Source organism: Seriola dumerili, unplaced genomic scaffold, assembly GCF_002260705.1.
Source record: "Seriola dumerili isolate Sdu_G_001 unplaced genomic scaffold, Sdu_1.0 BDQW01000531.1, whole genome shotgun sequence".
In the NCBI taxonomy this organism is placed as follows: Eukaryota; Metazoa; Chordata; class Actinopteri; order Carangiformes; family Carangidae; genus Seriola; species Seriola dumerili.
This window is the reverse complement of record NW_019174786.1, coordinates 481,231-505,373: the sequence shown is the minus strand read 5'-3', so window position 1 is coordinate 505,373 and position 24,143 is coordinate 481,231. Positions and strand designations below refer to the sequence as shown.

Below are 24,143 nucleotides of genomic sequence, written 5' to 3'. Positions count from 1 at the left end.
GCATAACAAATGTGTCATCATGAGGAAATAGCTTTTCCTCTTTGACAAAATGTAGAAAAATGTTTTGACACGAGCTATTTAAGGAAGTCAGAGGGGGATTTGCAACTACAAACGCATCATATCACATCATCATCATCAGAGTGTAACAAGCATCGGTTTTGGCTTGTGTTCCATGTCACAGCACGGACAGTAGGCCCCAAAAAACATCTGCACGCACATCGGGGAGATAGTGAAGGACATAATGGGTAGGGAGCTGGGAGCAAACATTTGCATTCAGACAATGTTGGAGAATGGCGAGGTCATGAAACCAGACAGAGGACTCTCTCATTCTCACACTGAAATGGCAGAAATGTTCTCAGTGCTGTTTTCATTATGTGGCGGGGAAACATTATCTTTCAAATCTTTATTAAACGCTCAATTTTTTTGTTGTTGTCTTAGTGTAGGGACTTGGTCATAAATAGCTGGATTAGGAAATAACAACCTGCTACTACAGCAGCCACGCTTCTGACAACACTGTATAGAGAGTCCGGTTTCTCTGTCCTGTGCAGTGTGAGCACCCATATACAGGATGGAAACACACCAGCAGTCTTGCAGCATGCAGAGCGAGGAGTGAGATGCGTGAAGGGGCTAAATTTAGACTCTGGCTTCTGCTGCATGTTGTTGAATAATAAGTATGAATGAGTGAGAGTGAGAGTAAGTGTCTGTGCTGGAGAGAATAGACTGTGACAGTGAGAGGAAGTGGTCGGGACATAAGAAAGAAAGGCCGAGGCAGCGCGCTGTAACCTAAACGTGTGTGTGGAAGGTCCACAGCGAAGAGGCAGGAGTGAATTTAGAATAACAGCTGATGGTTGGGGAGAAGAAGAAAAAAAAAAACACAGATGGGAGGGTCGTGGAGAGGCTGAAAGAGCAAAAACAAGCCCATTGTCGGAGTAGGTGGGTGGGGGTGGGGGGGGGGGTTGGGGGGCAGAAAAGGAGGCGGCGCTACTGTACTCATATGAAGGAGAACGAAATGTGTATTTACTCAAATGCAACCTCTCCAGTTCAAGCTGAACACAGGTCGGATGTTTATGAGGCTGAACTGAGCGACTTTACAAGACTTTTTTTTTTTTTCTTTAACCGGAGCAGCTTGTGGTCTCGCACGCAGAGGATGCTTTTGTCTCTTCAGCTCACACCTGGAACAAGGAAACAGTGACGGCTTGTTGTTGTTATTATTGTTGTTTATATGAGCCTCACTGCTCACACAAGAATCAAAGTGAAGGACAAAGTTATCTCCTTTTTTTTTTTATGACATTGAAGGAATGCCATTGGAGTACGCGCTTTGGACCTGATGTGCGTGTAGACTGTGACCTGTAGCAACACCTGTGACACAAGAGACAGCGTGGTTTTGTGGCTGCGCTCAGACTTTGAAGAAGCGATACGGTCGCGCGGTGAAGGCAGGACACAGGTCGCTGACTTTCCTCATCAGATAAGTGCGGCACGTTTCAGCGAACGCGCAAAGGAAGACATTTGAGGCGCAGAGGCGAGACGAAGCGCACGGGCGGCGTCAGGTGCAGCGAGGTGGTAGAGAAGGTAAAGAAAGGTAACCGATCCCGTCAAGCCGGGTTTGCCAAGTCCAGCCATCACAATGACGGACGGTCCGAGACAACGGAGCAGCACAGCGGGCTCTGCCAAGGATGCTGCCGGTGAGGAGTCCGGAGGAGGAGGAGTTGCACTCAAGAAAGAAATCGGGCTTGTGAGCGCCTGTGGTATTATTGTAGGTAAGTGATCGTCACTACTACTGTACTAGACATGGTGACTGACATATGGAGCGAGGGGGTTGTCCAATTAACCTCACAACAGTTCAGCTTTCCCCTCGCGTTAGTGCTTGCGGTTTAACAGCAGATGTGTGCGTCAGAGAAAGCATGGAAAGTGTGTTGGAGTGTGAGAGAAAGAAAGAGAGACAGAGGGGTGAATAACAAATAAGGTGGAAAACACAGACTGTACTCAGGAGGGTACAAAAGCTGCATTAGGATCAGATTCCACCATTCAATAAAGGAGGTACAGTGAGGTCTAAAAGTCTGACACCCCTTTGACTTTTGGACCCCACTGTATATAAAGTTTAGGATGCATATGTGTGTGTGCGTGTGTGTGCGTGTGCGTGTGTGTGTGTGTGGGGGGGGTTATTTTAACACAGTAAGTGATATGTGATACTCAGACAGTATAGTTGGTCCAAAGTGAACATGTGCTCACTCTCTCACACACACACACACAGTCCTAAAGTCATATGCTTTCCCAAACTGGACACACTCTCACATGTGATGGCGACCTAAAAGGGTACACACTGGTGTGTTTGTAATTGAAACTCTGCAACTCATGGCAAAATGAAGTCAGGTGTTGCATCATATCTCATGGCCCTTTACTGCTGTGGCTAATCAGCGAAGGTTTCATCATTTCTCTGTAGCCCGGCCAGTGCTGATGATGTCGTCACACTCACTCATCTCTGATGCTCGAGAGGATTTTGCCCATTCAGAGAAATTTGTAGGCTCACATGACTTAGCCTACTTGGACACAGTGAGATGGCAGGCTGGCATATTCTTATTAAAAATGAACACAACACAGGTTTTGGTGACTTGGATAGAGAAATACAACTTTGAAGAGGCACTAAAGTCTGATAAAATTGTAGGAAATCTAGGAGCCAGTGTTTGTGTAGTTTGAAGCCAGGACATCTTGGCATCAACTGAGACCATTATTTCTCTAATCTGTCCCCTGCAAGCCTCTCAGCTTTGTGCTATTATACTAAAACTAAAGTACCAGCATTAATAGCTTGAGTAACCCTTTAATTGCATTTTAGAAGAAGCCACATGGGCCATCTAAGATCAATTTGTCTGCTTTTTATCAAGGTAGAACAAAGTTTTCGGACTCTTTTCATATCCTGAGGCAACACAATAGTTTAAACTGATTGGTTCACATAGATATGGTCCATCCTAACTTTCGTCTTAAAGTGGAGATACTGATGTTCACCAGGCAGCACGTGCATGCTCACCGTTTGACCCGCATCTCCATAATTGTAATGTTTCATCAGTAGAATGAATTTATTTGCCAACTATGCTGGTGTACATGTAGATGTCATATACAATTCCAGCTCAACAGCCTAAAACACTAAAAACTATATCATACGTATATACTATAATATAAACTATTCTGTTAAATGAGCTGTTTGTAGGTTTTGCTATTGCTACATAGCTAGCGTTAGCATTAACAGCTGTTTACTTACCAGTCTAGAAGAAAGGTTGTGAGTTCAGCATCAAACTTTTACTCACCAAGAGCTGTCTCCAGCGGTGGAAAACAACTCTTTTGTTTTGCTTCTGTTTCTATCTTCTTTTTTTTGTACTGAGGTTAGCATGCTAACCAGCTAGCCCCGACCACGGTTGGCCCGTCTTTCACTTTCCGATACCGAATCACCGCAGCATCTCCAGTCTGTCCTAAAGAAGAAGCACCGCTCAGAGAGTGTATTATAACCTTTTATTGTAAACGCGACGTTGGCTGAAGCTCTCTGTAAGTCTGGTAAGTAAACAGCTGCTAATGCTAACGTCGGCTGTGTAGCAATAGAAGAATTTACAAATGGCTCTTTTAAACTCAATTAAAACTATCAGGATTGATCACCAACAATCTAGTACGACTGTCACTGCCCCTAATTATTCAGATTGAAACCTAACACTGCACTAACTACCTCGTCTATGTCATAATAGGGGTAAAAGACATTAATACAGTGGCAGGCCAGTCAATACAGACAACAAGCAAGTAGAAATAAACGCCATCAGAAAACAGGTCGATCAATACTCATACAGGGATGAAATATGGCACAAGTTGGGTCTGAGGAGTGTGTGGTCTTTGTGTTGACCTTGACAGGATGGAGAGAAGGGAGGGGATGACTCATTCATGCTTGTGTTTCCACGGTAACGGGAGGAGAGAAGCGCGTGTGTGTATGTGTGTGTGCACATGGGAATTCCCAAGAGGTTTTGCTGCAAGAGAGGGAGGAGAAAGACTAGGAAAAAGGAGGTCAGGAAAGAGACAGGAAGAGATGAAGAACAACCTTGTCACTAAAAATGTTGTCGGACGACCTTGTTCCTCCTCAGTTTATAACTTACTCCCTAAATCCCTGAGGTAGCATTGGAAAGGCACTGCTGTAAGGAGCACAGAACCCAATTTGCACACATTTGTATTCACGTTTTTACACCTTTCCAGAGTGATAATCGTGTTTCTGATGTGATTGCAAATCCTGCCAGATCCTGCCAAGCAAAAGACCCCTATGCACGCTGCCAGCGTCTCTTCTCTTCAGCCCAACCCGCCGGCGTATCTTTGCACTGACATTTAGATCATTTAATCATTTCATTTATCACCCTCCATTCATCCACTTAAGAAACAGGCTGGCAGCGTTGAGCCACATATGCCATCTTAGGCTTTTATGGCCGTCCAGAGTTCAGCGTAGTCACCAGACTCGTAATGGCCGGGGCTTTCGTCCTTGACCAAGTCATTCATTCATGCTCATTCAGCTCACATTGTCATGTGTGGGAGAGACGTGAGCTCAGGTGACTCGTCTGATCCTTTCACTGAGAACATGCCCCGCTGGGTTTCCATGAAAAGGGCCAAGCACACGAGGACATCAAACAGTTTTATGGCCTATTGTACAGTAAAGGCATTTATCAGACACCCACCCACCCACCCACTCTCTCACACACACACACACACACACACACACATATATATAAATCCAAAAAACGTGCAAAGCCAGGAATTGGAATTAGCTGTGAACTTTTGGCCACGTGGAAGAAAGCCCCGCCCTGATAATGCTGTTTTATTAGCTTGCCTGGCTTAGCGAAGTCTGAGCTGGACTCCAGTCTGTGTGCTTTGTAATAGAATTGCTGCATCGACTCTAATCCACATCGCTTTGATTAAATATCTAGTTTCAATTTTACCCTCTTGTCTTGTAAAATTGAATCGCGCTGCAGAGTCTAAATCCTTAATTGACAGAAATATAGATGAACCACGGTGAGATCCCAAAAAAAAACAGGGTAACCACTAGTTTGTCTTCATATCTAATTGATCTAATTACTTTTATTACAACATTAGCCTTAGTGGTTCTGTCTCCTGTAAATTGCTTCAGTGTAATAATAGCTCACATGCATGGACACAGGCCTGCAGGGTCTGAGGGCCAAGCAGCAGGTTGCCTCGGCTTGGTGGCTGTTTGAACAGGGATTTAACGCTGGGAGGAAAAGCAAGAACTAATCTTACAGGGCTTTATAAAGGCTGATTAGTGTTATATCATAATGCTGCACAAACACACACACGCTTGTTAATATGCATAGCCTGCTGTTAGTGCGAGTGGTGTTTGGCTGAGAGGTGGAATTCAATCATGTGCCATGGAGAGGCTCAATCAAGTAACACAACGGCTCATTTCTCTCTTTGGTTCCTGCATGTTTGGACTCCACTTAAGATAATCTTTGCAGGTTTAGCCTTTTCTTTAGCTTCATAAAATGTGTCTCCGTGTAAGTTCTCATCATATGTTGAAATTATTCAATTTCTGCAGCAAGTTTTCTAAGAAGAAATGTTCCAATGTGCCAATAATTGTTCATTTCAAATAGTAAAATCACAATATATGATCATACACTTTTTCATTTTCTCTATTCAGAGAAAGGAGTTACCTGCCCAAGATACTGCAGGTAACAATAATAATTAGTAGAGTTGAAGGAATCAGCTGTTAAATTGATTGTTCAACACAAAAATTGATCAGCATCTGTTTTGATAATCAGTTCATCCTTTTTCTTTCTTTCTTTTATGTGACAATAAACTAATCGTTTTTGTGTGTTAGACTGTTTTAGACTGATTAAGGCAATTATAGCAAGCATTTTTAGACAAATGATTAGAACAGAAAAACCAAAGTTAGAACATAAATAATATCATTAAATCACGATTAAAAGTCCTAATACAAAAAATATCATAAAAGATCACATCCTTCAAACAACCTAGGAGCTGCCTAAGACCATCAAAATGAATTCTGTGAAGTCTGAAGTGGAGCCTCTGCCTGTTGCTGTCAGATGACATCAAACAATGTCCGAGAGGAACAGAAATGTGCTCAGAGAGCATGTCTGAGACCAAGCCTCTTCCTTTATGAGACAACAATTCAATAACGGTGCAGGATATCAAAGTATCCTGTGGTAAAAGAGGCTGAGTCCTGCAGCCAGTTGTACAAACAAGGAGATTTAGCTCAGAAATGTGAGAGAGAGACATGTACAAAGAGATACAACGGCTCATACTTTTTATACTCTGCTTCTTTAAGTTGATACGTCTAAGATCAAGGTCAAGATACAGCCAGTGGTCTAGCAACAGCGCATTTAAAAAAAAAAAAAGAAGATGTTCCCCCTTGGCCTGGTTGGAGACAAAAGGATGTAAAAACGACTGCAAGAACAGGAAACAGCAAGATTCCACATGAGTCAGCATTAGTCTCACAGTGGTGTGTGATGATGCACATGACACAAACACACAACATGCAAGCGTGCACATTTGCCCCACCCCCACCCCCCCAACCCCCTCACCTTTTTCACTCATACAAATCACCCACTACAGGCATGTTACAAACTTGTGTTGCAGGAGCATCGCAGGGAGGCTGCAACAGAGAAAAGTGCTGAGTCAGTGCACAGCTATTTTTTATTTCCTCGATGTCAAAGGTCACGCACTGAGGACCCCTTTTTACCTTTTACCTGCAATTGGAATTACATAAGCGAGCGGCTGCCCTCGCCGCTCGCTCACATGATGCATGTGGATTCCGTTAAAGTTGAACTAATTTGCATGTCCTCATGCTTCAGTTGAGCACAGGGTTTGGCAAATGTTCAGATTTTGCTTTGGATTAAACTGATCTGAGAAAGCAGACACAGTTTTTTTTTTTTTTTTTTTTTGCAGAGTGACAACTTTGAACCTCTTTAGCCATTTCCTCAAAGGAATGCTTATCGAGAACATGGGTAGTGTGTTGTTATTTGATTAATCTGATCATTTTTTTTAATCTATAGGTCTAGTCTATAGTAGTTTCCAGCCCTTTTGTCTTGTAGATCATTGAAATTAAGTTGTGTCTACCAGCTGCAAGTCATACACTGTGGACAAATGCAGATCAAACTAATCTAGTAGCTTTTTTCTCTTATTGTCGCTTGTGATCCGCACACACCCAATCGCTGCACTTCATTTAACTCTCACGGCAGAATGTGACTTTATCATTCATACCTTTGACTTTTGTACTGTGAAGTGCCACTCGGCCTGTTACAATTCAAAACTTTCAACCTTTAGCCCTGATGCCTTTTTAATGGCCGCACATTCGGCTGAATCTGATTGGAGGCTCCTGACCTCCGACCGCAGCTTTGTCAGAGGAGTGAATCTTTTCATCTTGGACCGGAGCCCAATCATGCGTCCCGCCATCTTTCAGCTCCTGTGTAAACTGCCTGGCACGCTGATGCTCATTGAATATGTCAGGGCATCCACCTCTCATCCCGCCTCCCTCTTTGCACTCTTTCACCCCGCTCTCTCTCTTGCTCCATCTCCTCTCAACTCTGCGCCTAGTCAGCAGATTGCAGGTTCCCGCTTTGCCTGCTTCATCACCGCTCAAACTGTGCTTACTCTCTCATTTTTCTTCTCTCTCTCTCTCTGTACACATGACCTCATTCTTTTTCCTGTTCAGTTTGTCTTTTTCCTGTTCATTTCGTCTGACTGACCACAGCGCGTGCAGTGGAAGTTACCCAGCAACCCGCAACAAGTGAACAGCTACCTCAGTCGGCTGTTTTTACCATATTAAATACTAGCATAGACAATTTAGGAAGTATGACACTAACACAAACTTAAAGAACCGTTCCAGTGTATTTGTTTTAGCTCATTAACTACAAATCATTTATACGTTACTGGTTCATTCGCTTCATCATATGAATATTCAATCAGCAGACTCCCTCAATGTATCTTCATCTGTACATGAACAGAAAAGCTGCTGTTGAAAATGACAGTTTGTGGTTTCAGGGGTTAGAGGTGTTAACAGTCTTGTTCAGTGAGTCTTGTCTCAGTGGGGTTGCAAGGTTTGGCACAGTTACCTGAAACCTGTGCACACCTCACAGAAATGAGATACAAACATTTAACCTGTGAGCTTAGGAGGTGTTTGCAGGTGCATTTCTTCTTTACGGTACTTTGGCTGTTCGCCTCTGTTTCCAGTCTTTGAGAGTGGTAACGATTTTCTTATCTCTCATATTTGTTATTTGTTTTAGTTGTTTCCATGTAGCACTGTTGGTGATGCAGTTTAAGTATTGATTGAAGTGCAAAGTCTGTCAGGTGATTTGAATATTGTGAACAAAATGCCTTCAAAATTTTTAAAACACATAAGTTAATGATTCGTTGAAAACATGCAAAAACCTCTGATATTTTCTTTTAAATGGAACAGTCTTCTTGGTACTCGTCAGCCATCGTTGACCCCATACAACACATTCTCGGCCTGGGTTGTGCTTCCCATGACGACTAAACTGGTCTTGATCAGTTTGTACTGAAACCTAACGCCTCTCCGTCCTCTCTCCCTTCCTTCCCCCAGGTAACATTATCGGCTCAGGTATCTTCGTCAGTCCGAAGGGAGTGATGGAGAATGCCAGCTCCGTGGGCGTGGCCCTGATCGTCTGGATCATCACCGGCGTCATCACTGCCATCGGAGCGCTGTGCTACGCGGAGCTGGGCGTCACCATCCCCAAGTCGGGAGGAGACTACTCCTACGTCAAGGACATCTTCGGAGGGCTGGCCGGGTGAGCAGACACTGCACATTCATGAAGACTTTCAGTCTGACAATGAAAAGGGACGTTTAGCTGCTGTAGTTTCATATGACATATGAAGGTGTGGCCTTCGGAGTCAGTAATCATGATACATCAGGGGAGGCTGCGCAATACCAATAACAATTTAATTTAAAAAAGACTTGATTCAACATGTACAATAAGCAGGAAAAACAGGATTTCTTTTGGATTGGATTCATAATCTGTCTTTTTTTCTTTATTTTTTTGGTTGTAGACTCTGAGTTCAGTCAGGTTTGATAACCCCCGCTTCACCGTGCCCAGAAGTATTGTCTATTAAGTATATGACCCAGTTTTCGAGAAGAAGGGGCCTCTCAAGCAAATGAAGTTAATTTGACAGGGATTTAGGTGAGCATACCGACATGTCTAGATTCCTCTCTTTATCCTGGTGGATGAGCTTTCCAATATAGGTCAGACATCTTGATCCAAAGCAGGGGGTCTTTAGCTTGTAGTCAAGTACAGAAATTAAAAAGTAAAAAAGATATTAAGACTCAAACTTAGTCATTGTACACATGCCCGCAGACAAAAGAAGAATCATAAACAGACTCAGAGAATTGGAAATGTCACGCTGCTGTGGGCGTGTTAACCTATTTTGAAATTCTTTCAACTGTCAGCCGCCTTCCATTCATCCATAAATGGTTAGCTTTAAGGTAACGCAGCTTACAGTAAATGCTTGGGAACCACGCTAAGTTAATTTCCTAGAAAAACAATATTGTTTGTTAGCGTAGATTTCACACACACTGTGCCTTTGCCCAGACTGTAAACACAGATTAGACCATTGTTTTTTTAACTATCAAAAGGTTGCATATTATCAGGCTGCTTTGGGAGAGGAATTCAAGCAGACAAAACAGCCAATGATTGTTTTTGTCCCTTTGTACAGCAGCTATCAATACACATCAATGAAGTTTTACCTCCAGAGACTTTGTAGTTCATGGCTTCAGATGCTCGGTTTGAAGTGTTGGGGCCACACCGTTCCCCTGTGCCCTCTGTCTAGGATAAATATACTGTGTTCAAGGGGCGTTTGTTTTTTGTTGTCCTGAGCTGCTTTTATCCCTATGTGTGTGTGTGTGTGTGTGTGTGTGTGTAGGTGGGCGGGTGAGGGGTGGGGGTTGGCGGTGGGGGGGTTGCAGTTGTGTTTGCATGTGCGCATAAGTCAATAACGGCAGTGGCGGAAATACTTACATCACCTTGTCGCAGCTGGATGAAGGCGGGCTCGTAGAAAAGAGGAAGCGCTCGTAAAGTTGTACGCTCAGAGACGACTTGATTGGACAGTGTTTAAAGTACAAAGGCTCTTTGTTATGTCAGACTTAAGAGGGTTGTGTTACACCCCTAAAGTGCAGTATAGAGACTATACTATACTAATATCTCCTTTGTGTCCTCCTGTGGGAGGAGATTTAATCTATGTCCCATTATTCATATGTGTCTACGAGTGGAGGAAGACATTCAGGTCCTTTACTCAAATAAAACTAGTAGAAGGGAAACCAATATTTGCTGGTTTTCAGACAAATAAACAATTTGAATATGCAGATTTAGCAAAAATAGTAATTATTTAAAGCCCTAAAAAGTAGTAATACCACTAAATCCTTTGTCAGTCCCCCATTTGAATGACTAAAAGAGTATTTAAGTACAATTAGAGAGGGATTATTAGCCATATGTAATGAAGTGTTACAAGTAAAAGTATGTATTATGCAGAGGGCCTCCTGATCAGTGTGTTATCAGTTATTGATACATTCACCTGCAAGCTGCATTTTAATGTTGTAGTTGGTCCAAAGTTGTGCTACTTTAAACTACTATACTAGGACTTGCAGTTAGTTTAATACATAATTGCTTAGAGTTTATTATATTTTTAACATTTAAAAATTTTATATGCAGAACAAAAGTAGATTTTACTTTTAAAAAAATGAAGCGGAGTTAAAAATAAAACATTGCACAAAATGTAAAACAAACAAGAAACACACACACACACACACACACACACACACACACATACACACACACACATTCCAGCGAGACACAATCCCGTTAACGCAGTCAGGTGTAATGATCCCTCCATAAGCTTTCGGAGAATTTCATGGAAATACCGCACGTCTGGTCTCTCCTGCTACACTCGGCTAAACCCCAGCTCCCCACCCCGCTCTCCTTCATGTCATCTCACATCTGTACAACCCCCTCCGCTCCCATTAATGTTCCTACCTTGTATAGATATTCAGGTTAATGTTGGTATCCTGCTTTTATTCATCATACATCAGTGTGAGCTTTTTTGGCAGACCTGATGTTCCTCCGTGCCTGTAGCTACTTCAACAGACCCTCACAGTTTGACAGGCTGAGTGACTCACCTCCAGTTAAACCAGCTGCCAAACGTAAATTTTATTAGTCTGGTTGTTCGCCGCTGCTCGGTCTAAACACTGTTTGACTGCGCTGACACTTCACTCTGCAGCAACAAGGAAAAGAAATTTGACAGATGATTGTAGCTGGGGATCAAAGTAGGTTGAAAACAGAAATGTTAGTATAATATGAGCCTTCAAGCTTCCATATCAGCCTGTAACAAACAGCATGGGTTTTCCTCTTTGCTTTGTATCAATGGGCTGCAAGGATTTATTATTTGTATTGCCTCGGTCTTTTGGCCTATTTTTTCTATTGATTGTTTGATTGTTTAAACTGTAAAATCTCACAAAATAGAAAAAAAAAATACCCAACATAATTTCCTAGAGCCTAAGGGGACATAACATGTTCCTCTACCAAACAGTCCAAAACACAATATTCAATTTACTGTGATATAAAACAGAAGAAAGGCAGCAAGTCCTCCTCATACTGAGAGGCTGGAAAAATGAATAAATGACTCAAATGATCATTTCATTATCAGTAATTAATATAATGTTAATTGTTTTATTGAATAAATCACACATGTCTTTTATAGCCACATGACCGTGGATTGTAATAGAGCCAATAGAGGCCAAGCATATGGAGAAAGAGGGTATACATTTTCTCAACCAAAAATAACCTGCTTTGAATGGGAATCTGTAAATGGAAGGATGTATATGTGATGTATGTACCTCTGTGATGTGTTTCCTCCTGTTTATTCTCACCTGTTAGTGCTCCTACACACTGTATTTGATCCCAACACCCCGCTGTTTCTCACATGCCTCTGTGTTTGTAACCGCGCCACCCCCCCCACCCCCTCCCCTTCCTTTTTTGTTCCAGGTTCCTGCGTCTGTGGATCGCCGTGCTGGTCATCTACCCGACCAATCAGGCTGTGATCGCTCTGACGTTCTCCAACTACGTCCTGCAGCCTCTCTTCCCCACCTGCTTCCCCCCGGAGAACGGCCTGCGTCTGCTGGCTGCCGTCTGCCTCTGTGAGTAGCACGTCAGGTCTCACATTTGTGACGCTGTCATTTTTTTTTTTTTCCTTATGCGATTTTTTTGTCCTCAATGAAACCTGCAAGGTTAAACGTCTTAACACAGGGTAACACAGAGTCCCTGCTATGTACAAAACTGTGTGAGCTGTGTGTCACGATCATAAGGATTTAGCACAATCTCTAAGAGTCACAAAAATTTAACCCTTTTTATTTGCTTCAGCTGTATTTATGTGAAGGGACATGCCCAACATGCTTTGACAACAATCTCAACTCAATGTGCTTAAACATGACAGTTCTGCCTGGTAGAGGTGGAAAAATGAAATAGAGATTTAAGGAATAGTCTGACACTGACAGCCTTTTCACAGGTTGCATATACGTCTGTAAATTGAGAGCAGCGCAACCAACAAGTGATGCTCCCTTCTCAGATTGTTTCATTCAAATAGTTTTAGAGGCTTGATTAATACAGTAGCAAATAATGTCAAAAACAGTCTGGAAAAAATTGAAACAAGCTGACCCCTCAGATTTATCCTGGAATCCCTTGCAGAAGAAGAAGACGTCATTTGATTAATGCAAACTGCAAAATGTCAATACTGCACACATCAATAAAATCAAACATATTTCACAAAATATCCACTTATCTGCTAAGAGCAACTACAGCAATATTAAACATTTTTATGGCTGTTTAACGCAGCTATCTGTAAGTTTTGCTAATTGCTACATAGCATTACGTAGCATTAACAGCTGTTTACAAAGCAGCCTTGAAGAAATGTTGTGAGTTCAGTTTCAAACTTGCTACTTAGTACTACACCAAGGGTTGTCTCCAGCGGTGGAAAGCAACGCCAACGTTAACTCTTATCTCTATCACATCTTTCCTTCAACTGAAGTCCGCATGCTAACCAGCTAGCCACAGCCCGTCTCGTCACTTTCCTATAGCGACTCAATGCGGCCTCCAACCTGCCCTGAAGACGTAGATCTGCTCAGAGAGATAGATAGATAGATAGATACTTTATTTATCCCTTAGGGGAAATTCATGTAGAGGCTTGTATTATAACTTGTTCTCTTAGCTGAAGCTCTAGGCAAACAACAATCACTAACACCAGCTCCCAGCAAGAAACCACATTTGGGCGGCAGACAAAACTTACAAAATAGCCCCTTTAAACAAATTTGGCCCTAGCGTAATGTAAAGGGTTGCACTTGGAAATGGATCATCACGTATGATAAAAGTTTCACAATTTACATTTCCCTAGTGAGCTAAATAAAAGCTGTGACTTCTCACTGACTCAGTTTTGAATATGCTGAGGTAAAGGAGCAGGGACAGTCTGAACGGACCAGCGGAGGGACACAATGTTCTTTGAGTGTGCTTGTTGAGACACAGGTTCAGAAGGTGAAAAACAGACAATAAATCTAGGACTACACTATAAAATAAATAAATGAAAACAAATGGGAATCAATGTAAATCACCAGAAGTAATTGGTGCACAAATGCTGACACAGTTAAAGCCAGGGTTGAGACGCTCGCTGCTGGACAAAATGTAAAGGTAGCGTAGATCCTGCACAGTGCAGTGTGTGACAGTACATTTCACATTAAAGCAAACAGTCTGCTCTGTTGGTTGTAGTTACATGATCAAAGATGTCTATAATACACAAGTTATTTAAAGCAGTTTGGCTGAATTATGGTTTGATTTATCCAGTTTAGGTCCCATTCTCTGCCCCAGTGTTTCCCCTTTCTCTCTGAATCTCTCCTGTCTCTTATCTACCTCTCTGTCAGAGGTCGTCTAAAAGGAGGGGAGAATAAAAGAGGTAACAGAGCAGCTAGAGGACAGTAGCAGTGAGTAGTGAATGCATGAAGACAAATGGGTGGATGTGTTTGGCGCCGACATGCCAGCGGTCGATTTTGAATCCTTCTACAAAGTTCACACTCGCTGGTCAAATACTGCAGGCAGCCTTCAGACGGAGAGAGAGAGACAGGGGCGGACGCAGAAGAAGACTATGTTTATTGTCTGTGTGTGTTACACACGCATTACTATGAAGCAATCCTTGCGGCTGATTACAAAACACGACTGTTCTCTGTTAAAATCCTAATCCGACATGTCAAGTAAACATCCCACTGTTCCATAATCGCCGGTTATTGTGGGAGCTGCGGTCTCACCTCACCCCTGCAACTGCATCAGTGCAAATATTTGTTTACTCATCTCTTTGACGTCACTTAAATGTTTTTTTTTTTTGTTTGACGGGAGAAGGAAAACAACTATGTCCTTTTTTTTTGCTTTTTTTTTTGCTTCCAAAAAACATCGTTCTGAGCTCAACTGGAAACTGGTTTTTCAATTTTTCCTCCAACAGCAGGTGAGTGGTCAGGGTCAAATACAGAAAAACAGGAGCTGGTTGAACTGGAGAAACTGGAGCTGTTATGTTCAAATATCTACACTTCAGCGTGTCACTGGGTTTGTGTTTGGCTTCTTCGGTAGAAAGGTGGAATCTCGTAGTCGCGGCTGTATTTAAATATTTCTTCTCCTTCAAACTGATCACCAAAGGGTTTTGTTATTTTTTGTTTTTTTCCTGGAGCTGGGAAGCACGGGGGAACATCCTGAGACACGCTGTTCACTGGCAGATGGGCTCAGTCGGCCGCTCTGTTTAGCCTGACAATGTGAAAACCTCGCTGTCGAAAGCCGTGCGCAATAATACACATTTGTACTCAGTGAACCGAGAGATCCACTATTTCTGCCAAAGAAGTTGTGTTTTCAGTTTCACATGTCTGTTTGTTAGTCATCAGGAACTCTCAAAAACTGTTAAACAGATCTCATGTGTCGCCTGAATCATAATTCAGTCAGTGTTTTGGCAACAAGGAAAAATGGAAAAAACTGAAATGTCAAAACACAGCAGAAACTCTTTTCAGACTTCTCCAACAAATTTGGTAAAATTTGGATGAAATTTGTTTAGGTCTGTTTAGGTGGAGTGGTAGAATGGATGAGGTCTACTCTGATAGATATTAGCTTAAGCAAGGAATTTAGGGGGTAAAAAGAAAAATCATTTTATATCAGTACTGAATATATCCAAAAACAACAGCGGCTGTTTTCAAGCCTCTTCAACAAACCAAACAAATTTGGTAAAATTAAGAAGAAATTTACAGGAGTAGGTTTAAAATAACAAGAAAAATATTATATTCAAAATTACAGAAATCATGTTTAGGGGATAATGGGTGAAATCTACTTTGATTGCTATTTGTTAAAGGGGAATAGAAACAGTTCATATAAAACATGAAGTGCTTCATAAATTTACATCATAAGTGTTTTTTTTATATCTCATGCCAGCTAACAGACTGAAAACCTCCTTGGCAGAGCTAATAATGAACTTTCAGGACAGTAAACCTTGGCAGAGCTCTGTGCTCTCTGAATACTTTTTTAGTGTTTTCATTTTAATTACAGACACTGACCTATATTCACCTGTGTTTCTTGTCCCACTTCCATGAGTGCCTTGAGGCAAAATGTGCTCAGTTCTGACAGGAACTGCTAGCAGTCATTTCATTGCCAAACTCTGGGTTGTTTTTAGCGAAACTGGTTTTGATTGGCTGAGCCAGCGGAGTGATGTAGCTTCTGTCTTTAGTCAGCTGAACAGATGTTGTCAGGCAGCTTTCAGCCAAAAAAAAAAAAAAACCTTGAGTATTTTTGTAGAAGTTTTATCCTTGTTTTGCAGTTGTTGTTTTTCAGGTGAAAAGTGGGTGAGAGGTTAGCTGTTTCCCCTCAACTCTGATGTCATCCTTGTTGTTTATAGGGCCATGATGAGTGTGTGTATCTGCTTGTGTGTTTAGACGGTTATGTGAAGTCTTAAATTTAAATTTAGCCTTTGCTGAATATTGTTTAATAGTTTGCAGGATATAACCACATACTTATTTACCTACAAATCCAGCGATAACAGGATTGAGTGACAGTCAAACCAGACGCCTCCAGCCGCGGACCGGTTCGCTCATTTCAATCTGCGGGGGGAAAAGGTTTTTCAAGGGGTACCGTTTCAAAATAAAATGCGGCGGGATTCTCCCTGGGGTCCGACTCTTCCTACAGATGCCAGAGCGCGAGGTCATAACTCTGTCATGTTTTCCAGGTGGCTTGTAGTTAACTCAGGAAGTTTCCACACACACACACATATATAAATGCATAACACATTTTGTATACTCAGCTTACAGACAGCTGAGCGGCCCCACAGCTCAGTGATTCGGAGACTGTGTCCGCAGGTGTTTACTCGAATCCTGCTGATCTACAAAGAAGACTAGGAGGGGACGTGTGTGTTGTTACTGTAATGCAGTATGGTGGCAATAAGATCATCTGGTTCCTAAAACAACGCTGTTTACTGGTGGTTGAGTTAAGAGGTTTAAGATGTATTTAGTGGACCAGTCAGGGGTAGTTTATTATGTCTGTGTGTATACAGTACACAAATCAAGTCATAAGCTGAATTGTGTGTGTTTCATTTCCAGTTTTTTTGTGGGGGGAGTAGCAGCTACAGGTCTCCCCCTCACCACAAATGTTGCACATGCAGTTTAAGCCCTAACTTTCCCCGCCTTTAAACACACGCTCACTGACCTAAAAAGAAACCTCAAAAACATCTCCACAGCATATGTAAATGAGCTCAGTCTGCAAACCACACTCTCCATCTGCAGTATGTTCATATCAGTGCAGAGGCATGCATGTCTGTTCATGTGCATCTGCCTTTGTTCCCTGCAGTGGCAGCTCAGCCCAGAGTTATTTAATGTGATGAACTTAATCCCACAGAGTCAAACAGGCCTATTATTTAATGGCACCCTATTGGCCTGAACCCACTGGCCTGTTGTACCCAGCAGTACAGATCAAATCCATTATCTTTGTCTGTGTTAGCTCAGCCTCGAGTTGGAGTCAGTTGAACGGTATTTCCAAAAAGTTTTCCAAATCAACAAACCTAGTAAATGATTTTAAAAAATGGCAGGTTGAAAAAAATTTTTAAAAAACCCAAAAGCTCTTACCCAAAATATATTGAATGTATCTGTCACTTCAATATATATGAATGGAGACAATGTACAATTGCGTCTTAAAATCATTATTAAAAAACAGAATTAAAACATAACAAAAATATAAACTGAGTGTAATATTTGTTATTTGGATAAAAAAAAGAAAATTCAAGTTGCATGAATGGGATTATTATAATTTCTTTTAAATCACAGAAGGTAGAAAAAACCACTTGAACCACTGAAGCATGTGTGGATATGAAAGACTTGCAGTACTTCAAAAGAAAAACACAAGTGCTGCAGAAGTGGAGGAGATAACGGCTGAAGTTCAATGTGATGATGCAGCAACAAAGTCTAAGGTCGCTGCTGCGTTTATGACACGTCACATATGTTCAAGTATGCAGCTTTTAATCTTTCTCCATTTAAATGACCTGAGATCAGTTCACGTACTAAGGTTATTGGCTTTATCAGTGACAATAACCACTTTCACAACTTCTTTTCTTGAGCAATTTTACGAGTACTGCTACTACAAACAATGCAGTAACAGTTTTTTTTACAACACCAATTAAATACTGAACACATAAACCAGTAACTGCGTGTTGCACAGAATGTAGCTCAGTATGATCTTCTTCTACTAATTTCTCTCCATGACCTTCAACTCACAATCACGATCATTTCCCAACATCTCAGAACAGTCAGTCCAAAGTCATATTGTGCATTGAAGACATTATTCAAACCAGCGGAAATTTAATTTATATTAAATTCTTGTGGAGATTCAGAAGTTTCCAAAGATATCAAGATTTCAGGCTGATGCGCAGAACGATGCACAAGATCTGTAGAATAAAACTGTCTGTGGAAATGCTGCAAGCTGATAAAGAAAACATAAATGTGATAATGTCAGAACACAAAGGGAAAACCGGATTTTAAGGGGTAAAAAAAAAAAGAAAACCTAACCATGTGTTTTATTGTCTTTTGTGTGTGTCTGTTCAGTGCTGCTGACATGGGTGAACTGCTCCAGCGTGAGGTGGGCCACCAGGGTGCAGGACATCTTCACCGCCGGCAAACTGCTGGCCCTCGCCCTCATCATCGTCATGGGCATCGTGCAGATCTGCAAGGGTAAGCTGTCTAATGCCATCTGTGCATCCATGAATGCATATGTCCATAGTACATTCCACTGGGTGGTTCCGCTGTCTGCGCACAAATACACACACTCGCGGTCACTGGGGACATCTTCAGTCATGTGGGACAGTATAGACTCCCCGCGGACGCCATAGGGGTCAGTAAGTTGCTGGGGCCCTTTTGGTTAAAACTCACATTGCTAACATCAGCACGCCCGGGTGGGTTTGCAATTCAAACATGGCTGAGGGCCAGTTATTACAGGGGCCACAGAGACTAGGCCCCTGAAACAACAAAATGGGGATTTCTGTGTGCGTGTTTGAAGATAATGAAGAGTTCAGTGGCTGACTTGACGGGAGACTTTATGTCATATATGAGAGAGCAGGGTAGAAATACTTTCATGCTCTCTGAAGGGATTTAAGGAAAAATATAATGACAATTAAAAAAAAAAAAAAAGATTTATAAAGATTAATGATGATTTAGACATTTACCCCAAACAGAGAATTTGATAGTGTCTCATAATTTCAGGGGATCACAGTGGAATCACCATGTGGAAAGACACTGATTGCATCCGACAATGGTTTTCAGCTGGATTTCCTCACAGCAAGCCCAAACCTTTGTGAAAATCAGTCCGTTTACGCCCTCAGCAAAACGACATTCGCAAAACCAGAGTGAAATTATCAGGAAGAGAAGTACTTAGTTAGGTCATGTCATTCAAGTTTACATGAGAATAAAGGAGGTGGTTTTAATTGAAAGGAGTGTGAAAATATTTCCTGACTGCTGCACCAAACTAAACATTGTTCCTCTTGTTTTGCATTATCTTCTCCACATGTAGGAGAGTACTACTGGTTGGAGCCAGCCAATGCCTTTGAGCCCTTCCAGGACTATGATGTTGGTTTGATAGCCTTAGCTTTTCTACAAGGTTCCTTCGCCTATGGAGGGTGGAACTTCCTCAACTACGTCACAGAGGAGCTGGTGGACCCCTATGTGTAAGACACTTTGCTCTGCCTCTCACATATCTAGAAATATTGTGCCGTTGAGGTTAGAAAACAACCTTTCTGCAGCACTGAATGGGTCATTGCCATAGGAATATAGCTGATTTAAAAGCTGCTTGTAGCTATTTCAGTGATTAGCAGTCGCATACCAAGTAAGCTTCCCACTTTAATCCCTGTTCCTTCTTGTTAAAGCTCTCTGAAATTTATGCAATTTAGCATGAAAGAAACTCTCGCTATCATTCCTAATGTCTGGCCACTAACCTAGAGTGATGTCTCAGTGTATGAAAAGGTTTATTTTTTAATTTCCTTTGCATTTTCTATCTATCTTTTTTTCTTTTTAACAATCTCACATTTTTAATAACCTTGGTATCCATTGATACACCTTCCCTAAGGTACCACTTTTAATTTCCTGCTTCAAATCCCCCGCTTCTCCCCACTGTCAACTAAATACTGTTTTTTTATTGTCTCCATGCAGGAACCTTCCCCGTGCCATCTTCATCTCCATCCCCCTCGTAACCTTCGTTTACGTCTTCGCCAACATCGCCTACGTCACGGCTATGAGCCCCAAGGAGCTGCTTGCCTCAAACGCTGTTGCCGTGGTGAGTGGGGTCTGATTGTGACGCAGGGTGGTCCCGTGACTTCATTCAAAACACACACCTTGATAGTAGAATGACTCTGTCACCCTCTAGTGGTCCCTCTTGGTGAATGAAAGCCAAATGATGCTTTGGTTTCTCATTAGTTGCATTATAACATATTAAAAACATGTTTAAATAAGCAGCTAACCTGTGTGTCTGCTTTACTCCCCTGTCCCTCCGTCTCATCCAACCACCATCCCAGACGTTCGGTGAGAAGCTGCTGGGAGTCATGGCGTGGATCATGCCTATTTCTGTGGCTCTCTCCACCTTCGGGGGAGTCAACGGTTCCCTCTTTACCTCTTCAAGGTTTGTTGGCTCTTTAAAAACCTCCACCGCTGGGTCAAACCATCTTTGTATATTTTTTTTCACTCTTTAACTCACATGTAACATATTTATAATGTGAAAGCAGAGTTTTATTATATAAATATGAAATAACCTTTAAACAGTAAACATGTTCTATATAATCATGTGCAAAGAAAGCCCAGCACAGCAAGGCCCTGCAGCATCCCATCGACTGGAGATATTCTACATTATCTTGTGCACATAATTCCCCAAAGTTCAGTCTGGTTTATTTGCCATCTAGTTTAGATGACTGACCCAGTCTATCATTTTTTTTTCACTGGATCTACTGCAGATGCTTTAACTGAATGTTTTTTTCCCACTATGTCTCTGTCTGTTATAGATTGTTCTTTGCTGGAGCCAGAGAAGGCCACCTCCCCAGTCTGCTGGCCATGATTCATGTGAAGCGCTGTACTCCCATCCCTGCTCTGCTCTTCACTGTGAGTTGTGCTCTCACTGCTACATTCCTCAACATTATCTCCTTCAGATGAGTCAGTGTCAGTCTCTTGAGATACTAGACCCAAAAGTAGCAAACCACAAACTATCCCTCTTTTCCCACAGTGCCTGTCCACTCTGCTTATGCTGTGCACCAGTGACATGTACACTCTCATCAACTACGTGGGCTTCATCAACTACCTCTTCTATGGAGTCACTGTCGCTGGGCAGATTGTCCTGCGCATCAAGCAGCCCAACATGCACCGGCCAATCAAGGTTCGTTTATGTGTTTTATGTGTTTTTGCCTCATTTTAGCTTCGTCCTTTGGCTTCTTAATTATATATTTGCACTTTACTTATGAATGCACAAGAGTATACCATCTAGAGTTCTTTTGTGTTTTCAGAAGAGGTTGTACTAACAAGGCAGGGGTGAAAGCCACTGGAAAAAACAGCCAATCTGCAGGGAGACACTGATAATGTGCAGTAATTCTGCTTTCAAGCAGCCAGACACTTGTTTTTTTAAAGCTGTTCTCTAGTGGAGGGAAAGGTGTACTATCAGAGAGCTGAGAGTTGAGACTGCCATATCAGTGGTAAACGTAACAGCAGTGGAAACTGACAAGCTGTGTGAAGTGAAATTTAAAGGATTAATGCAGAAGTCTTCTTCAAAACTAACATGTATGTTAGATACCAAAGTAAACTTTGTACTTGACTGTGAAAATGTGCTTCTTTGCTCCCTCCTCCAGGTGAGCCTGATATGGCCGGTCATTTACCTCATCTTCTGGGCCTTCTTGCTCATCTTCTCCCTTTACTCCGAGCCCGTGGTGTGCGGCATCGGCCTGGCCATCATGCTGACTGGCGTCCCTGTCTATTTCCTGGGAGTCTACTGGGACAACAAGCCACAGTGCTTTGACACCTTCGTTAGTAAGTTAGCTTATCCTGGGGCAATTTTTTGTTTTTTACATTTTACAACTTTTTAAATTAATTAATTTAAGTGAAGTTTACAGAACAGGTGGTTTGTTGGCCTAGCTTAGCAACGACTGAAAGCAGGAGCTAGCCTGGCTCTGGCTGGAGAAAAACACACTTTCTTGTGCCTCTAAAACTCAATAAAAACATTGTTTATTGATTGTTTCACCCTTACTGAAACAGTGATGTATAAAATAACAACTTATAGTTTTACAGGGAGTTATGTGGTGTAGCTATTTTTGTTTTCAACCTAGCTAGGCTAACTGGTTACCCCTGCTTGGAGTCTGATCTAAGCTAGGCTAATCACCTGCTCACTCTAGCTCTGTCCTGAACGCACAGATATGAGAGTGATATTGCTCTTTTCATCTAACTCTTGGCAAGAAAATGAAACTACAGATTTCAAAGTGTAATTAAAATGTCATTATGTTAGCCAAAGTAGCCAAAATGTTAACATTTTAATCCCAAAAATCCCATATCCAAGTAGACAGAAACAAACCAAATAATTCTTCATATGCACATACTGTTAATACAAAATTTGAAAGCACATCACTGGCCCTGCCCTAAAACGTTTTGTTATTTTCTTCCAGACAAGATGACGTATGTGGGCCAGAAGTTCTGTGTGGTGGTTTATCCTGCCGGAAGCGATGGCAGCAGCAGCGGGAGTGGAGAGGAAGGAGAGGAAATGAAGGAGGCCAGGTCTCCTCTGTCCAAGGAGGACGGAGACAACCACAAGTCAGCGGACTGCTAAAGTGCACGTCTTTATCACCCACCTTCCCCAAAAGTAAACAGGCAAAAACAGACGCACATGTGGGCGCACACATACACAAAGACACATGCAAACATACATCACAGTTTGTAGTGGAATTACTGATCAACACTTGTGCCCCCACGTCTTGTCTTCAACATTTTTTATTTGGTTTTCAGCATCGTATCAATCAATAATTTCTGTGCCAAATATAGGATGAGATGTTTAGAGTAACATGACCTCAAGCTTTTCTATCTGGGGTCCTTCAAAAGTGCAATAAAGAAAGGTTAACGCCTTTCAACTCCTCAGCACATGCGTAAAGATCTACATTTAACTATTCACTACTCTTCATCATCATCATCCTCATCCTCATCCTCATCCTCATCATCATCATCATCATCATCATCATCATCATCACCATCATCACCACCACCCTGCTTCTGATCATCCCCTCTCCCCCTCCACACACTCTGCACACTCCCACTGTAAGAGCGACATTTTTTTTAGTGTTTTTATATTATTATCAAAAGACTCTTACTGTACTGTGATGGCTACGCAAACCGTTTTTTTTTTTTTGATGCCACATTGTTAATTTTTGCTTTGTCATACATTCAACACCAAAGCTGTATTTTGATTGTCAAAGCAGAAAATCAGATTCAGATCAAGTCATTTCATGTTGTGAAGTACACTAAGTACTGTTGTTTTGTTTTTAAAGGTGACTGTGATTCCGAAATGTTTCTCTCATATTTTTTGTAATTGTGATAATTGTTTATATCATTTGCCTTTGTTGTTATTTTAGTTTTAATATGTTAATTTCAGTTTTGTTTGATATTCTTTTTTTTCTATTCGACATCATATTCATCTGGGCCTATTTTTTACTCTTGAAACTGCAAAGGTGTACACCTGAAAGATGATGTGTGATCTGTACTTTGTATTGGTGAATGTGCTGGTAAATGATGCACAGTTCTTGTTAATTGCCTTAATTAGAATATATTCTGTACTTGGGTGCCATTGTAGCTGTGTTGCTTTGACTGAGGCAGAGAGATAATTTACCCATTCAAATTGCGGGTGCAGCATAGACTTAGACAACTAGAAAGAATAAATAGGCAAGACATGATAGTTTTCACCACCACATTTGCATCGTTAATGTGCAAATCCCTACACCGACACATGTGAATGCCCGTGTGAAAACAGTTTAAAAAAGGCATTGATTGTCTTTCATGTTTTACAGCAAAAGTATTTTTTTAGCTTGACATCTAGTTGTGGTTAGATTTTTCTTTTTGCTTTATTTAGGGTGTAGAAAAAAGAGCTTTACATTAAAAAAACATTTTTTGATTCATATAATTCACTAGAAATTATTTTATAGTGCAATATTAGTACAGGCACCAGCAAAAACTGAACATGCACCACTGAATGAACCCATTCTGTGTTGTCTGGTTATAGTTATGTTTCCACACTTATGCTGTATGTTATAGTTACAACACTCCTTCATACATAAACATACATTATATACTTTCATGTCTTCAGTCTTTCTAAAAACCTAGTGTCTCAGGGCATCCCCACTGCCTTCTCCTTACATACACTGCCTAAAACCTCCAGACCATGAAAACTCAACAGATCTGATTCATTGCTTCTTTGAAATCCAGTCTGTTCGTGATAAATGTCTGTACTGGTGCTTTTAGATATTTATTTCCTCAGGAGTCTCAATTTTACAACCAACCCCCCCCCCAAAAAAAAAAAAAAAAATTTCACAGA

At 41.6% G+C, this 24,143-nt stretch overlaps 1 protein-coding gene across 2 annotated transcripts; it reads left to right on the top strand.

The window, feature by feature from the left end:
• Nucleotides 1-1,040: 1,040 nt before the first annotated feature.
• Nucleotides 1,041-24,139, top strand: LOC111235616 (large neutral amino acids transporter small subunit 2-like). Of its 2 annotated transcripts, XM_022764123.1 has the most exons (11): nucleotides 1,041-1,757; nucleotides 8,591-8,795; nucleotides 12,039-12,190; nucleotides 18,152-18,277; nucleotides 19,113-19,266; nucleotides 19,748-19,871; nucleotides 20,110-20,213; nucleotides 20,590-20,686; nucleotides 20,808-20,957; nucleotides 21,424-21,601; nucleotides 22,231-24,139. In XM_022764123.1, the coding sequence occupies exons 1-11, from the start codon at nucleotides 1,625-1,627 to the stop codon at nucleotides 22,389-22,391; spliced, it is 1,584 nt and encodes a 527-aa protein (XP_022619844.1). In that variant the 5' UTR covers nucleotides 1,041-1,624; the 3' UTR covers nucleotides 22,392-24,139. The 2 variants fall into 2 exon arrangements, with proteins under 2 accessions (XP_022619844.1, XP_022619845.1); XM_022764124.1 differs by lacking the exons at nucleotides 1,041-1,757; nucleotides 8,591-8,795; nucleotides 12,039-12,190 and adding an exon at nucleotides 14,450-14,535.
• The last annotated feature ends 4 nt before the right edge of the window (nucleotides 24,140-24,143 follow it).